The sequence below is a fragment of the Triturus cristatus genome, chromosome 5_2, assembly GCF_964204655.1.
Source record: "Triturus cristatus chromosome 5_2, aTriCri1.1, whole genome shotgun sequence".
NCBI classification, from domain to species: Eukaryota; Metazoa; Chordata; class Amphibia; order Caudata; family Salamandridae; genus Triturus; species Triturus cristatus.
Genome location: NC_140588.1, coordinates 619,845,705 through 619,863,757, shown reverse-complemented (window position 1 = coordinate 619,863,757; position 18,053 = coordinate 619,845,705). Strand labels below are relative to the sequence as shown.

Genomic DNA, 18,053 nt, shown 5'->3' with positions numbered 1-18,053 from the left:
TCCATCGCTTGGGGAGTCCCCAGGACCTTGCTGGTCCGCACTGAAGCATCTTTTCTCTTCCTACGTGGGTCGCTGTTGCCAAGGCTTGTTTGGTCCAATCCAGGCACCGCCGCCGCATTACTCAACATCCTTCGTGGGACAGCTCGAATCCAGCTCCTGGTTGTCTTCGACGCCTCCTGGTGCTTGTGGCTGCAGAGTCAAGCTTCACCTCTTCGCACCTGAAACACCCGACATCGGTGGGCATTTGTCTATCGTGCCACTGGCAAGTGACCCAGTCTCTGTCCCCTCTGCTTTCAGGTTCTTCTGATCTTCGATCCATGCTTGGATCACACCGGACACTTCTCTCCTTCCCAGCAGCAGCACTTTGCAGCAGATCGCCATTGAAATCCACGATGATTCCCAACACCATTTGACACCTATGCACCAGGCTTCCCTGGGTGAGGTAACTCGAGTACTCCGGTGCTCCCATGGGTGCTGACCCTAGAACCCCCTAAGTCTAAAGGGGTTTGCTCAAAGTCCTTTCCTAAGTGTCCTTAACTTCTAAAATTCCAACTGCGACTTTCCCATAGAATAGTGCGGGGCTCGCTGCTGTGTTCTCGCACTGCACACGTCCCCTGTCATTTTAGAACTGTATTATTGTGTGCCTTGCTCTCTAATCTCATAAAGGGATTAGTAGAGAGAAATAAATACATATATTTTATATATATTCCTTGTGTGGTTCTCCTTTCATTTAGCTATTCAAGAGGTTATAATCTGGTAAACCAAGCTGCTTTACACTCTTTCAAGACATAGCCTGAAGGCTGCTCTCCATAGCTGCCACTAGGATAGCTTTCAATAAAGGTTGTCTTTAAACCTATCATCAATAAGGGTCATTTGGACTGGTGCAAGGTGCCCACTAGAACTAGTGGACAGCATATGCCAGGCCAACTCCTCACTCAAACTATTAGAACTTGACTATCAGCAGCTCCCTCACTGCTCAACTAATCAGGGGGGGGTGGTATGGCATGTTGCTCACCTAAGCCTAGATCCGCCATCCAGTTATGGCAAGATCGGGTTATCCCCTAGTCAACCCACTCAGCCATCCTCGCTACCCTCCTCCTGACCTGTCATTTCTACATATCCTCTAGTCTATTTTTGTCTCTCGTCGTTCACTACAGGCTCTCAAATTATGTTGTCCGCTGTCTGCGGCGTTATCTGAGGAAGTTCAATGCCCGGCACCTCAGACACACTTGATGCACTGTCAGTGTCCGACTCTAGTAGCGCATCCCCGTTGCCGTGGTGTGGCAGTCCTGTTCCTTTGCCGCATATAAGCGCCAGCTCTTTCACCACATTCTGTTGCTCTATTTGCACCTCCTCTTGCGTGGGCATAGGCAGGTCTCTATTAATCCGCTTTTCACGTGGTCTGCCACTTCGTGTCTGTTGCCTCCTTGGTTCTTGAGGAGGGGCGTTGCAGCACCTGCGCTCCAGCCAGTGCCAGGCTCTCTTGTGGGGTTTGGAAAAACACTGTCCCACCCTCTGTGACCACTCTCAATCTGGCAGGATAGAGCATGGTGTCTTTGTAGTCCAGTTGGCGAAGTTTTTGCTTCACGCTTTGATACGCTCCCCTCTGCTTCTGGACTTCCCTGGAGAAGTCTGGGAATATACGCATTACCATGGTATTCACCTGTAGTTTTCCGTTTCGTCGAGCCCTTGCCAGAATATGGTCTCTGTCGCAGTAGTGGAGTACCACCGCCTGCGGGGCGGCTCCTGGTGCAGGCGGTCTTGCCGGTACTCGATGTGTCCTTTCGAATGCGACAACCCCTCCGGTGCCACCTCCTTGCTTATCCATTGCTCAAGGTATTCCAGCATGTTGGTGCCTTCCACTTATTCGTGGAGCCCCACCATTTTGATTATTTCTCCGGGATCTGTTTTCATGATCATCCGCTCTGAGTTCCAGGGTGCGCACCTTGGTTTCTAGGGTTGAAATGTCTGGGGAGGTTCCAGAGAATTGCCGCTCATTCGCCGTTACTCGCTCTGCTAGTTGCTTATAGTCATCTCGCAGAATGCCCAGGTGTGAGAAAGTGGCTCTGTATATACTGTTCCCAAATAGGTATAGGGTGTACAGAGTCCACAGTCCCCAGAGGTTTGGCAGAGGCTAAAGTTAGATATAACCTTACTCTCTAAAGTGGTAGCTTGGTCGGGCAGAAAGGCAGTATCAGAGGACAGTGTAAAGCATTTGTTGCTCACACTTAGTCAGCAAGTGGTCTCACACACTCAAATACTGAACTCTAGGCCAATGGTTTATATAAAAAATATATGGTTGTTTTATTTTAGAACCATCAATAGGTATTAAAATATACTTTCTCAGAATGAGATGCTTTATATAAATACTTTTGCAATATGCAATTGACTTTTGTAGAAAGTTACAAGTGGTTGCAATAGGCAACACAATTTTAAACACAATAATGCCTTGAGTTCAATGGAAGTTTCAAGTTATTTGCCACAGATTACTTTTAGGATTACTTTTGGAATTCCAGGACTGGATCCTGGATTCAGTCCTGGGTCAGTACTTGGAATCAAGTGATAAAAGTCGACTTAATTACTGTGATGATTTTTAGACGATATTTTGCTATTTTAAAAGTTGACACTTAGGAAATATTTCATAGAAAACAGCCAATGATTCAAGTTGCAGGTATAGTATGTTCTCGTTACTTTTGTAATCCAGTACTTGGTGCCTAGACTCAGTACTGGGACCTTTATCCAAAACCAGTAAGTAATTGAGTTTTCAGAAATTATACGATTTTTATAAAGAATATTTAAAGTTTGCAGAAATTGACACTTAGAAGAAATTTCACAGAAAAATAGACAATGATTTCCTATGGGAGAAAATTGGGTTACTGGTAAGTACAGTTGTAAGTATTTTTCAGAGTCAGTGCTGGGCACCAAGATCCAGCACTGGGAGCTCGCCTAATAGCAGGTGAGTATTTTCGTTTTCGTTACTCGGCTGATTTTTGGTGAATATTTTAAGATTCGAAAAGTCCAAACTTAGAAGAAATTTCGGGAAAAACCAGTCAGTGTTACCCTATGGAGAAAATTGAGTTTAAAGGTAAGTACTCGACTGGCAGAGTTAAGGTTCTGGGCATAGACTCGGGTCTCCCAGGGTTAGGTAGGTACAGTTGGTTCACCCTCAGCAGCACAAGTGCGGCCGGGTGCAGAGAGAGTTAGGCCCAATGTTATCCTATGAGAGGTAGGGGGGGCCTTGGTTGGTGGCTGCTGACTAGCAGGCCACGCGGCTGTGGGAGATGGGTTCCTGGTCACTTTCTCAGGGCAAGTGGGGAAGTAGATATGTGTAGAGGTTGCACTGCCAGGGCTACTCGGGCTGCTGGGTGCAGGGTGCTTTTGAGCCTTCGGGCGCTCAATTGATTTCAATGGGAAATCTCCGGTTTAGAAAAAGACTGCAAGCTCGGGGACGAAGATTCTTCAGCTGCCACCACCACTTCGAGAGGTAAGTTGGGTAGATGGAGGATAGGTAGGTACCCCGGGATTGGGCACAGGGGACCGCGGGGCGCCGGGTGCATGGGTGCCTTTTGGTGTTGGGAAATCTTACCCTCTGTTGATCGCGGTTGGGGGGGGGGGGGCGGCACCTGGTTCTGTGGCTGCAGGCTTCTTCAGGAGTGTCGAGGGAGGTCCTTGGGTGCCGGACTCTGGATCACAGTCACCGTGGGGTCGTCCTCATGGTCTTTGTTCACTCCGACACAGGCTAGGCTTGGCGCATGCAGAGTGTGAAGGATTCGCGGTTCCAGGCTGCTGCCAGGGATTAGAAGTAGATTTTGAGTAGAGCCTCTACTCATGGGAGTCATAGGGGTTTAGAGTGAAAAGGTAGGCAGGTCCTCCGGGGTTTGTGAGGTTGCTGGCCACAAGAGATGCCGGGTTGGAGCAGGTTCGAGGGTCGACAGGCCGGTGAAGCTGAGGCCAAAGCAGTTGGTGTCTTCCTCTTCTTAGCAGGTGCAGGGCAGTTCTTCTTTCTTCTAGCTCTCCTTCGGATTTCGGAATCTGGGATCTGGGGAAGGAAGGTTCAGGGTGCCCCTAAATACTAGATTTAGGGGCGTTACAGGTAGGTGAAGGGCAGGGACCAATGGGTCCCTGTCCTGGGGTGGGTACATCCCCTATACTGCCTCTCTCCTGTGGGAGGGGGGCAGTAGCCTAGTCCTGATTGGGCAGGGCTTCCCATCTTCAAGATGGCGAGAGCCTGGAGATGTGCATCACCTCGCCTCCCCCAACTGAGGGGTGGGGTTGGCAGGCTGGCACATCTCCTGTCCTTATATGGGGTTTCTGGCCAAGCTTCCCGTCAGAGTGGGGGGTTGCAGGTGCCTGGGGAAGCTCAGAGGCGGCATGCCTTTGAAGCTTCCCCCTGCCCATCCTGGGGGAGGATATTTAGCACCTCGCCCAGGATGTGCATTGTTGCAGACCCAGGAGAGCAGTGGCTCTCCTACCCAGGGGTCCAGCAACATGTCTGCTGTGTGGCAGCCTAGGCAGCCTCAGAACAGACGTGGATTGTAGGTTAGGTTTTAGGGGGCATCTCTAAGATGCCCTCTGGGGTGCTGGGTACATTAAATCACACACTAGCATCAGTGTGGGTTTAATGTGCTGAGAAGTTTGATACCAAACTTCCCAGTCTTCAGTGTTGCCATTATGGTGCTGTGGAGTTTGTGTTTGACGAGCTCCCAGCACCATGTACTCTTAAATGGCAGCACTGCACTTAGTGCCCAGGAATGGACCTGGGTACTGTAGGGGCACAGGGCTCCTGCTCCTGTGCCCACACCATTGGCATAGGGCACCCAGCTAGAGGGGTGGCTGATGAATGCCATGGCAGTGTAGGTGGTGGGCCTGGCACACAGGGATGTGTGCTATGTCGACTCTTTGTTTTGTCTTGTACCCAGACACCCAGCCTGCAAGGGCAGTGTGTGTGTGTAAGGGTACAGGGCCTCTAAGGGTGGCACAATGAGTGCTGCAGCCCTTAGAGGCCTTCCCTGGTCACAAGGCCCTGGGTACCTAGGGTACCATTTACCAGGGGCTGACATATGGCCAGGGTTTGCCAATTTGTGTTTTGTGTTTTAGGGAAGGAACATAGGCCCTGGGCACCTGATTGGCAGGAGTCCAGGGCACACTCAGTCAAAGTACATCCAGCAAAACGTGGGGGCATACCATGCAAGAAAGATGGCACTTTCTCACACCAGGTCTGTGCCTATCGAGTCTATCTTCACCTCGTGGCGCTCACTGGAGGTTTTTATCACTTGCAAAATGTCTTGCAGGGTTGGGGTTTGCGGGCATTCTGTCTGGGACTGGGGGGCCTCGCCTCCATTTATCGCGGTCTCCAAAGAGGATCCTTCCGTGCACTTCTTCCGTGTGGCTTTCCCCATATTCCGCTCACAGTTTGCACCGGTACTGTTTAGGCGCCTCCCTCGAGCGCAGTTCAGCTCGGGCTCGTTCTTCAGGGGATCTCCTCCTCTCTCCTTGTCTGTATTGTCAAGGGTCCGGCCCCTCAAGATTACTACCCTCTTTCGGGGGGGCTGCACTCCCCAGTGTAGTACCTCAGACTGGGTGTTGTTCTTTGATCAGGTCGCCACAGACGCGTTTTGGCTGTCCTCCAGTCTATTTTAGCTGTTTTCACTGGGGTGGCAGCTGTGCTTGGGGGTTCTCGATCCTCCCTTGGGTGGTCCATATTTTGCACACTTTCTGCGTTTGTTTCGGTGCCTCAAGTTCACTCTGTCGGCCCCTGCGCTGCAGCCCGTCTGCCGGCTTGGCAACTCACCTGTTCTCCTGCGCACTGCTGAGTTGCGGGGTTGCTCCCTTATTTTCCTGGTTGTTGCGGGCGTTATGATCCCCTTAGCATGGGTTCCGCTCTCAGAAGTGGATGGAGGCTTCCTCTTCGGTGGGGCAAGCAGGAGCTGTGCTTTTCCTGTGGACTGACCTCGCCCCTGGATATGCTATGGTCATTCTCTGTCGAGATTGGCACCTCCTGCAGGATACCCGGCCGAGCCTGGGTCAGTCACCCTCTCTGCATGCGCCCGGTGCTTGTGCTCTTCCTCACATCCAGTCTGTCTTCTGGCTGGACCTCCCTCATTAGTCTCGACCCGCCTCAGGGCTCCGGCGGTTCTGCTTCACTGTTGCGGCTGTGAGTTAGGCTGGCCCCAGGTCTCTTCATCCGCCGCTGACGCCTTGTTCTGCGGTTGCCCTCTTCAGTACTACCTAGGGGGGACGCAGGGTCACCTTACCAGCGGTGGTTCTCTAGGTTACCGGCAGTTCCGGCGCGCTCTTCAGACTCTGGGATCGGCTCTGTAGTTCGTTCCTCCTCCCTGGGGGTCCACCATCTTGGGTGAGTCGCTCTCTGCTCACACTCTTATTCGTTGTGGCTCTGGCTCCCCGTGGTCCCTCCAAGGTCTTTGCTTGAGGTGAGGCTCTCGTTGCAGGCCTTGCGACTCCGCTCACCTCCGCCTGCGTCTCTCGCTCTGTGGGGCACGGGCACGTGCGTTCACCACTGCTGCTCCAGCCTCAGCCCGCCGTCAGTCACCTGCCCCAGGGTCCGCAGATCTCCTGCCACTTTCGTCATCGCTCTGGCTCCCAAGGAGGCTCAAGGTCCCTCTGATCCCTCAGCTCACCGGGTGTGCCACCAGCCTCAGGGATTCCCTCGGTTAGTCTCTCTGTGCAGTTGCGCTGGGCGCCTCCTTTTTGTGAGAGCCGCATTGCTCTTCACAGCCGTATTTGCCCAGTTATGGGCATTTTGACAGCCTTTTACGACTGCAGGCTCTCCCCTCATCTCTGGATATGTTTAGGGTGGGGTCCCGTGTCTGATTTGGCCCTTATGGGGGTTCAGGATGGAGCTTGATGGTCGGCCGGACAGAGCTGCTGAGCTTCGCTGCTCACTCAGTCGCCACCTGGCTACACCCCATTGTCTTCTTTCCTGAAGGTTGTGACTTATTTCCTTGTTGAACTGAAGTATACAAAAAATGGATTAGTTAAATGCTTGAATAATTCTCAGCCACTAGTAAATACTCTGTCCACATGCCAGGTAATGGTTATTTTGCACAACATGCCACCTCAGTTTGGACCTAACCATATGCAAACCAGTCTTTTGAGCCTTCTCCAATAGAAACAGTTGACCCTGAACTGCCAGGTCAGGTCCTTACTGAATCGGAAGGCAAGCAACCCAAGATCGGTTTTTTATACTTTTTGTTTTCTTTTCTTGTGGGGTAATCATCACCCTCCCAAAGTTCTTTGTCCACCTCACCTCTCCAAAGAGGAGGGGAAGAATCCATTGGCTGGACCCCCAAAGTGATTGATGCTTTTTCATCCATTGGCCCAAAGACCATTGGGTGGACGATCAGCTTTTTGTGGCGTTCAAAGAAAGGTAAGGTCGTGCAGAAAAGGACTAAGCAATAAGATCTGCTATACAGAAGCCAAAAGGCAACCTCCAGAAGCACTAAGGGCCAATTTAATCATGGTCCAGGCTGCCACTGCTGTATTAACACCTGGAGTCCCTGTTCTGCGCATCTGTCAGGCTATAACATGGGTGTCTGTGCACACATTCACGAAATGCTACTACCTTACAGTCCGGTCTCACCGAAAGGGCATTTTGCATGTTAAGTCCTGCAGGAATTTGTGTCTGGGCCCAATCCACAGACATCCACCTTTTTTTTTTTTTTTTTTTTTTTTTTCCCCCCCGTCAGTTGTCGAGTTTTTTTTTTTTTTGCAAAATGTTTTCCACTATGCATGGAACTATGTCCCCTCTTTAAATTCTTGGATTAAACCTTGTAGGGACAGTTGCAATTAAAGGTCTGTGACCGATCCACACAAGGTGTGCCTCTGGTGTTTAGGTTTGCTACCCAACTGCATGGCAATCCGGGAATGCAAAGTTGTACGTCACCTAACACTGAAATACGTTTTAGAAGTCCTTCTCGAAGTTGAAGCACAGACCTGTTCCTGCTTTTGAGTCAGTTCCTGCAATATGTCCTCATCCTGGTCCAAGTTTTCTGAGAAGTCTAAGAGGAAGCACAAAGGCCAGGGTGGGGATTCATCTCAGTTCTGCCACTCTCAACCTGAGAAGATGCAAGGAACGTCAGGGTGTCTTGCGGTCTCACTCAGCTCCCATGCTGAGGAGCCAGTACTGCAACTGCTTCCGATACACCACGAGTTTCCAGGTCCATTGAACATATTAAGGTTTTTAGAGATACTCTGATGCAAATTTGTGGCACTCCTCCAGGTTCCTTTGGTGTGCCTTCAGGCTTCAAGGAGCCACAGAGGTCTCCAGTTGGGTTACCACTGCAGGTGGGCCGTCTGTGCCTCCTAAACATCCCTCTAGTTCATCTCCAAAGTCGGAGGAAACTTCCAATCCTCTATCAAAATCCACACTAGTCTCTGGCACACTGGCACTGATGCTGCTGGAGGAAGACACATTCATGTTCTCCTATCCAACTCTGACTTGAATTCATCTCAGCCTCATTGAGGGCATGTCTTGAACCCGTGCTGACAGACCCGGCCCTAGTGCAATCCAATTCAGACAGAACCATGCCTTTGCATTGAAGTCACACCCCAGAACTCCTACAACGTTTTGAGACTGTTCAGAGCAACCCACCTTTGGAAATGACATTGGAGGTGAGGGAGATTTTCCCCAACACTACGACAATTTATACGTGGACTTGCAGGAGGCCAGTGGGTTGAGCACTTTCCCAGACGCTGGGGTGTGTTCTCCCCTGAATCATCAACGGAAGAGTGCCCTCTTTGCTATAGTAATGAGACAGAAAGCAGAGGGATTTGATATACAACTGCCAACTATTGAAGTCCAAACTAATGTACTAACCAAGGTTTTGCAACCTGCACAAACTTCATTTGAACCCTTATTTCTATTCAATGAAACCCTGACTGACTCTCTTTTGGGCACCTGGTCTAATCCTTGTTCCTGTCCACGAGTGCAAAGGGTAGGTTGCCAGATATCACAAGACGGCGCCAGGTGAACCTGACCTTTGATTAAGCACCCTGCACCAGAAAGTTTGGTGGTTCAGGTGGTTGAAGCCCAATTCATTCTCCACGACTCCCCCAGTGGCATTCGGGAAGCAGATGATTTCCTCAGACAGCCTGGCCTTCCAATCAGTTATGGCCAGCTGTTTTCTGGGGAGGTATGCCCATGCATTACAATACATGATTGGTGAGATCTTGCTGACAGTCCCCAAAGAATTTAGAGCCACTCTGACTCAAACTGTTCAGGGTGGTCAGTATGTTTAAAAATATACTATCCAGTATGGGCTGGACACTTCTGACTGCTTGGGCAGAGCAGTTGGCACAAGCGTGGTGCTTCAGAGGCATGCTTGGCTGAGATCTACAGGCTTCTCAGGTGATGTGCAAATCTTTTTATTGGACATGTTGTAGGATGGATCTCGCTTAGTTGGTGAGAAGCCAGGTTTAGTGTTGGAATGCTTTACAGAAATTTAGGTCACAGCACCTTCCTTGGGCCTTTCCACCCCTGTGAGATTGTACCCTCAACAGTTTTGCCCCTTTAGTGTCTACTTCAGAGAGTTGGTGTACCAGCACTGCCAAGGCCCACCGCCCCCACAATAGGCTCCTCGGTCCTTTAAAGGGTGTAGAAGAAGCAGACAACTCCCAGGGCATCCGGGTGGCGTACTTCCCCGTACCTCTCCCTTGCGTCGTCTTCCTCCAAGCTGATTTAGCTTACCTGTAGTGGAGCGCAACAACTATGTTGGAGGAAGGATCAGACATTAAGTTCAGGACTGCCAAAAGATAACATCTAATGTGTGGGTCCTTCAGATTGTTCAATAAAGCTATGCACAGTCATTCTTTTTTGTGTTGGGTTTCACCAAACCTGAAATTGTATTTATGGTCAGCAATGGGTAGATGGATTTTTGATCTTCTAAATTGTCTAATACCTGCAGACACTTTATTGTTTTTATTATTTAATGATCTCCCCCAAAATGCTGCTCTAATGTATTTTTAAAGCTGTCCTATCACAAGAAGGTTGTTTTAACAGAACAGGCCGCTTCTTGTTGAAATCGTAGTTTAAATTCTGAATACCTAAAATTACGATAAGATCCCCATAAAGTTCTGATCTCGATCTCACAGCACTATTTTTGATTCCTGCTGTTTTGTCTGGAGAAGTACTTTATCACCGCAGTTTAGTCAGCTTAACTAGCCAAAGGTATTTCTTACCTTTGAATATTTGCATGTTAAAAATGGCATCCATAAGCACTGCTTTTTTTAAATGTTTGTAAACTGGGGATTATATCATACACAACCAGCATGATAGCCTTTCAGACACTTTTCTTTCTGTAAGTAAACAATGTTCACTGATCCAGTAAAACCAAGTGTAGATGGACTTTATGAGCATATCTGCTATGTTGGAGGATGATTTGATTGTATTTACAGGCAGACTCCAATAGCAGATTCTATGATTGATGGACATAGGTTTGGCAATACTGCCGATTTAAAGCAGCAGCACTTTAAAACTATACATGACCTCTACTATACACTTAGGAAGTTCCATGCATTAGGACTGATACGATTCTCGTTGGTTTAGCTGCAGACAGTTAGATGCAGATGTGATTAATATGTTTGCAACTTATGTCTGGAGCAATTTTGAATCTGGATTTTTATGTAACTCAAGATAATAACTGGGCTTTAATGTACTCTTTTGGCTAAGATCACAATGTTGAGTGTAGTTGATCCCTCATTACTCGCGGTAAAGGCTATTTTTCTGTTGGCTTTCTTAATTGAGCGTTTAGGTATAGCCAAGGGCTGGTTGGTCCAAGAGTCTTCTTGTATTTCCCAGTGTTGGAATATATTTAACTATGAAACTAGCCATCATGGAGATCCATCATAAGCGGAAATATTTTATACAGTTGTGAAGACCTGTTTCTTTCTGTCCTAGTAAAACACTTGTAGAGTAGGGTAAAAATGAACGCTGCGTTATTTCTTTTAGTATTGATGGTGGGACCTATTTTTATTTATTGTATGTCTTTTTCCTGAATAAATGTTTATGCTCCTATGTATTTTGTAATCTACAATAAAAAAGATAATCTGGTCTCGACACACTACCTCCTAACAATGCTGTCATTCCCACTAATGACTGGAGTATCAGTAAATTAGGTGAGTATTTTGCCTCAGCCAGACACCCCATATATGAAGTTTACTAAATTTGTGGTCAGCATGTGTTGCCCATAATATTTACGTTTAGAAATGTACACCAAGGATTGGAGTGAACGTGAAATGTTGCTACGTGCAATGTTTAATAGAGCTTTTGAAAGTTTTCATTTTTTTTTTTTTACACTACCTTTTGTGTTCTGTCTGCTAGCAGTAGCATTTGTGCTCCCATTTATTGTCTATCTCTTCGAACAATGGTTATACAAAAAAGATACCCTTGCATTGAAACCTGACTATCTCACAATTCTATTATCCGTGCTGACATAGGATGTGTAAGGGTAGAAGGGATCGGTGTTCTACAGGTATTCTTCACTTTAAGATTTCACTAATTTATTAGTCTTCAAATGCTTGTCTAACACAATTATTATCTATAATATGAATTTTAATATTTTTTGTCATAGGGATTTAAGCAACCTAAACCCTTGTCGCTAGGCTTAATTAAGGTAAGAATTTACTTCATCCTGTTTTGTACTAATGTTTTGATGATGTGCGTTAAATGGAGAGGCAAACAAATGTGTTCTGTTGAAGCTGTAAGTGTTGTGTTTCTGATGGATACTTCTGCTAGCAAATTCTCACCTTTTAATTTAGACGTAGGCGGCACACTGGACCTGGAAGCTTTTCATATACCTCCCGTGTTGGTATGGGATGCTGGCTTTATCTTCGCACCAGAAGCTATGGCAGAATGACATCACTGGAGCCATATAGCTTCCACCCCGGTGCGCTAATATCAGTTCCTTTTTTCCCCCCCACCTTCGACACAGATCCAGAGCTGCTTTCCGTGCTTTTTTAGCAGTCATGTTTTTCACAATTTCCCTATAAAATCTCCCTCAGTGCAGTGCTTAGGAATATCTCTGCCCTGAAAATTGAGAATTAAACCCTGTTGCAATTGCAAATGTCAATTTCTGATAGAGACTTCTTTCCTTGGATTCCCCACCTTTTGAATATTTCCCAGGCGTCCCACTGGATCCAGAAACGTTTCCATGGTACCTCTATCCGTCAGAAGATGGCACCATGTGGGTCGGCACTGACGTTGTTCCACTCCAGAAGTAACATGCAAGCCTAACCAAGCATCACTCCTGTGCACTGATGTCAATTCCTTTCTTTCTGTGCCTCCAGATGTTGGATCCGCAGCTTCTCTTGTTGCTCAGAGATCCTTGCCTCATTTTGTTTTTTATCAACATTTTCCGTATACTTTGGATGTAACCCCTTAAGACGACCTATTTTAAACCCTGAGGACTGTCTCAAACAGATGTCTGTGACAGATCTTCACCAGGTATGCCTATGGTGTCTGCAGTCAGGCACCTACTCCAAGACTTGTGAAGACTGTACGTTGATGAACCTGAAGGCCATCCGGGAATGTGAGGTGAAATTTTGATCGCCAAGCACCAGAAGACAGTGTTGGGACTGCTCCTAGTCCAAGACTCAATCCAATCTCATTCTTTGAGTTGGCAGAGCCGCTCTGAAGGCTGGTCTTACTTGCATTTCAAGTCCTCCTGTAAGCATAAGAAGTCGAAGTGGAGATCTCCTCCTTCGCGCCATTCCTACTCTCATTAATCGCGTGGGTGGCACCAACCATCCTGCTCTCTAAGTTGGCAGACTTCTGAGACCGTTCCGCAGCTGGTTCCGTCACATCCTAAATTATCAGGGCCTTCAGCCACGCTGCACCAGATCAAAGAGTTCCCTGCAGCTATGCTTTCAGCTCTTTTGATCTCTACTGAGTTACTCTCCACCTGCACTACTGCCAGTTAGTTCACACTTTGCACCAGCTGATCCCTCTTGGTCACTTCACCCTTGACTCCAGTTCTGACACTGCCCCAGCTCCCCAACCAACGGTCGGTCTGGGAACGTTTACACCAGTGCCGACCTTATCTCCTGAGGAGGCATTTCAGAATGTTCTCCGATACCGGTCCAGCTCCAACCTTTACTCAGGACACTTGGTATGAGGCCTTGTAGGAGGCCAGTGGGCTAGATATCTCCCGAGAGACTGCGGTCCCCCCCCTCTCGCCTGTCATAGAAGAATCTGCATCCTATGCTACGATTATGCGCAGGGCAGCGGACGTCCAGGACTTCCAGCTCTCAACCATGAAGGTGAAAAATAACGTGCTGAATGAAGTACTGAGACAGGGGTCAGACTACTTCTAAGCCCCTTCTCCCTTTCAGTGAATCCCTGGCTGATGCCCTTCTCTACGTACTTAGGACATACCTTGTACTGGCCCCTCAGTCAACAGACCGACTGCCAGGTGCCATCACCCCACCCCAGGCAACCCAGCCTTTTTGTCGCAGCACTTTTCTCCAGAGAGCCTTGTGGTGCAAGCTTCCACCAGCCAGACCAACCCCAGCAATTTTCCTACACCTCCCCATGAAAGGAAATCAGAGTAGAGATCTTTGGAAAGTGCCTCTTACCAGCCAGTTTGGGTGTGATCGATCAACGCCTCCCGTCTTTTGGGCTGTTACATTCATGACCTATGGGACTCTGTAGCACAAGTCCTCTGTGGTCTACCAGAAGTAATTTGCCGACCTTTATTAGGCAATCTATGATGGTCATGAAGTTCACAATTTATGGTTTGGATACCATGGACTCTGCTGGGTGAGTTATAGGCACTTGTGTTGTCATTCGTCTCCATGCATGGCTGCGATTGACTGGGTTCTTGGGCATTGTCCAGTTCTCCCTGATGGACATTCCGTTCAATGAGACTCGTCTGTTTGGGGACAGGACTGACACTGCCCTTGAACACCTCAAGGAGAGTAGGGCTATCGCTCGCTCTCCGGACCTTTCTTCCCAACCTGTCCAGCTGCAACAATTCCACCATTTCTTCTGTGGCGTTGGCCGAGGCATCCCTTGCCTCCAGCCTGTCCTGCCCTAACACGTAACCCAGCAGTTTCGTGGGAAAGGCCAAGATGCCCAGCAGCCAAGGTCAACATGCCAACCAGTCCATCACCCCTCCACCCACCAAACCTCTTTATTGTACTATTCTAGGGTTACAGCCACGTGGCAGGAGGCAGAATACGCGGATTGTATACAGGTTGGCAAGTGATCACGTCGGACAGTTTGGTTCTGCAGATTGTCCACAAAGGTTATGATTTATCCTTCCTTTCATCCCCGCCGCACCTTCCAGCATCCACCCAGCAGCTGACAGATGACCATCCCTCCATTTTATAGCAAGAAGTACAATCACTTTTGTACAAAGGGTTGCCTGTGCCAAAGTAGGGCGTAGTTAATATCCCGGCTTCTTTCTGATGCCCAAGATAGAGGAACACCTTAGGACCATTCTAGATCTGCACCCTGTCAATGCTTTCCTACATAAGGAGAAATCATTCAAAATGCTCTACCCTCAACTCTAGAGACTGGATGGTGGATATCATGACATCCACTCTGCACTCTCTATGGTTTGTGGCAGGACAGGAGCACTTTTAGTTTGCTGTGCTACCCTTTGATCTCACCAGCATCCCCCGGGTGTTCACAAAAGTGATGGCGGTAGTTGCAGCACACCTTTGGAGGTCAGGAGTGTTAGTCTTTTCCTACCTCAATGAATGGATGTTGAATGTGGGCTCGCCCCAGGCTGTAGTAAACCACCTCCAGACGATGGAGAACATCGGGTCATGTCTGGGGTTCACTATCAATATGCCAAAGTTTCACCCTTCTCAGAAGCTCCCATTCATTGGAGCCTTTCTGGACACTGTCTGGGTTCACACCTTTCCTCTCTGAAAGTGTCCAGGACTTTAAGGCTATCATCCTCATCTTTCAGTCTCTGTCCTGAATTTCAGTGAGGTCAACTCTGAAGCGGCTGGGACTGATGGCCTCCTGTATCATGCTGGTCGAGCACACCAGGTGGCATATGCAGGCTCTGTAGTGGGATCTGAAGTCTCAATGGGCCCAACATCAAGGGAGCCTCTTTGATATGGTCCAGATTTTGGAGGAGACTGCGAAAGATCTCTACTGGTGGTTACTGATCCCTGATTGGGTCAATGACAGATCTCTCTCCCTTTCCCACCCAGAGCTCACAGTAGTGGCCAATGGGTCAGATCTGGGCTAGGGCGGCCACCTGGGACAGGTGGAGATCAAAGACCTCTGTTCTCTGGCGGAGTCCCAGCTCCATATCAACCTTATGGAGCTGAAGGTCACCTGCTTTATGCTGAAAACTTTCTTTCTGTCCATCAAGGGGAGACTGGTACAGATGTTCATGGATAACACCACCACCATGTGGTGCTGCAACAAACCTGGTCGGGGGCCATGGACCATGTGCCAGGTAGCCGTGCTCCCCTGGAACTGACTGGACTTCCATGGAATCTTCCTGGTGGTGAACCACATTGCAGGTTTATTGAACGCCAGGGCAGACTAACTCAGCCATCACGAGTGGCAGTTACAATCGGAGGTGGCACAAGGTCTCTTCAGTGCGTGGTGAGAACCTTGGCTCAATCTGTTAGGCACCGCCGAGAACGCACAATGTCACCATTTGCTCAGAGGACAAGTCTCAGAGGTGCATTCTGCCTTGAGTGGAACTCTGGAATCTTGCATGCCTTTCCACTGATACCTCTCCTGCCTAGAGTTCCTGATAAGATCAGGTTGGACTGGTCTCCAGTCATCCTAGCGGCTCCAGATTAGACAGGGAGAGTATGGTATCCAGAGCTCCTGGGCTTGACATGGGTGCGTCTCTGGGAGGATCTGCTGTCGCCGCCTTAGGTTCGGGGTTATCCACTCGAGCATTCCCAATCTCCACCTTCATACGTGGAAATTGAGCGGCGTTAGTTGGACACCTTCTACCATCCTCAAGAAGTGGTTGATGTTATCTTAACAGCCAGGAATCCCTCAACAAAAACTGTCTTTTGTTGAGACAAGTTAGAGGTTTGGTGCGGCACATGCCAGATTGATCCCCTTCAGGCCAAGCTGTCTGACGTCTTGTTAGTTTTCTCTCTTGCCCGGCAAAATTTTGTGTTGGGCATGGTTAAGGGTTATCTTTGGCCTTCTTACTGTTGCCTGATCAGCCATCATTGTTTTTTTCCCGTTGTGATGCGATTTTAAAAAAATAAAATAAAAATTATGGGCTGCATTATATATCCCCCCCCCCCCCCCCCCCCTCCCTCTTTTGTGAAACCCCAGTGGGACCTCAATCTCATTCTTACTTATCTGATGTGTGCTACATTTGAGCTGCTCCACAGCTGTTTCTTACGGCTCCATACCATCAAGACTGTGTTCCTCATTGCCATTACTGCGACAGGGTATGTGAGTGAGCTTCAGGCTCATAAAACCATCTTCCCTAGCATGCTGGTTCTGCTAACTAGGTGATCCTTCCTGCTGAAATATGTGATGCCTTTTCCAGGAGAGCTGAGCTTCTACACATACATACCAAAGAACACCGAATGGATGATCAGCTCCTTTTGAGGTTCCCCGGAGTGAAATTATGGCAAAGCTGTGCAGTATCGTACCATCTCCCGCTGGATTGTGCTCTGCATTAAGATCTGCTGCGCATTGGCAAAGAAGCAGCCTCTAGAAGGACTGTGAGCTCATTCTACTAGGGCCAAAGTTGCTACTACTGAATCCCTGTCCAAGACATTTGCCAGGCAGATACTCAGGCGTCCCTCCATGGAACACTATTGCCTGGACAGCCAAGTCTGCTAAGATTTGGCCTGTTACCCGCTCAGTCCTGCAGGACCTTCTGGTTTTAGTCCATTCACAGCCCACCTCCAATTAGGTACTGCTTTGGTTACTATTCAAAAGCTGAGGCATCTGCATCTACAAACCTATCAGAATAAAAAGTTACTTCCCTTCAGTAATTCTCTCTCTGATCGAGTTTATCTAGCCACAGATTCCTCACCGACCCTCCCATCCTCCCCTTTGTCGTTGTCCTCTGTTCATTATGAAGAACCCAAGTCTAGGAATCTGCACAGTGATCTAGAAGTTTGAATTTGGGGTCACGTCTGGGGCGCAGACAGTTTGAAAAGCAACTGATGACGGCTATCAGGAGTGGCACCTGCATAGGCCCCACACGTCACTTCCAAAGCGGTACAGCACTAGTTTTAGGCACACGGTGCCACCTTTCTGTGTGCAGAAGTGCCATGGAAAGGTTTCCAGGTCCAGTCTGGCGCCTGGGAAATATTTGAGAAGTGAAAAATCTGTCGCTAGATAGTCTGTACCAGAATGTGTTACCGAATGTAAGTAACTTGTTCTTCAGACCCACACAAGATCTGTTTACGGTGCTTGGGGTTGAATCACCACACTAGGTCAACAAAGAGGTGTCAAGCACCCAAGTCCAACAAAGACCACAAGGCCACACTTTCAAGCGACCGTCGGTCACATTCAGAGTCAATGTCTCTCTTGAAGTCCTGCTCCTCTCCCTTGTCAAACTCCTCTAAGGAAAATGATGGAACAAAAAGAAGAGCATGACAACCGGTCCCCTCAATGCAGATCCAACTTGAGGTAGGTTGTCATGTTGTAATCCAGCTTCATGGGCATCAATCCACCTGAAGGACCTACTCTAGAATTGCTGCAATGTCCAGTATTTCGTTTGGGTCCTGTTACTGGCTGTTTGTTGCCCTTCACATTAATTACACTGATGCCAGCATATCCAGAATTACCAGCCGATCCAGCTCAGTTTTTCAATGCCATGATGCCACTGTAACAAGGCGCTGGCCCCCTCTGGGGTGCTTTTGGGCTCCATGGGTTCCTTATGGGCTCTTTCGAATTTCACTGGTGGGTCCGCCCTCTGTACATTACGATCCCTGGTTCACCTTCAGCCAATGCTTCTGGTGCCAGCCTTTTTTTTTTTCCTAGTTCTAGGCCGGTTAAGCACCCTCCTGCTCAGATGCCAAAGCCGGCACAAACTGCCGACACTACCCCTGGGGACCGATCTTCTGCAGGAGCTTTCGAA

General features: G+C 48.5%; 1 protein-coding gene across 7 annotated transcripts in view; it reads left to right on the top strand.

Annotated features, from left to right (window-relative positions):
* Positions 1-18,053, top strand: part of CENPI (centromere protein I) — a 708,963-nt gene that overhangs the window by 527,213 nt on the left and 163,697 nt on the right. For all 7 annotated transcript variants that reach the window (XM_085607721.1, XM_085607722.1, XM_085607716.1 and 4 more), the window contains one exon: positions 11,589-11,630. In XM_085607721.1, the coding sequence (XP_085463847.1) occupies positions 11,589-11,630 (42 nt within the window). The remainder of the gene's footprint in view (positions 1-11,588; positions 11,631-18,053) is intronic.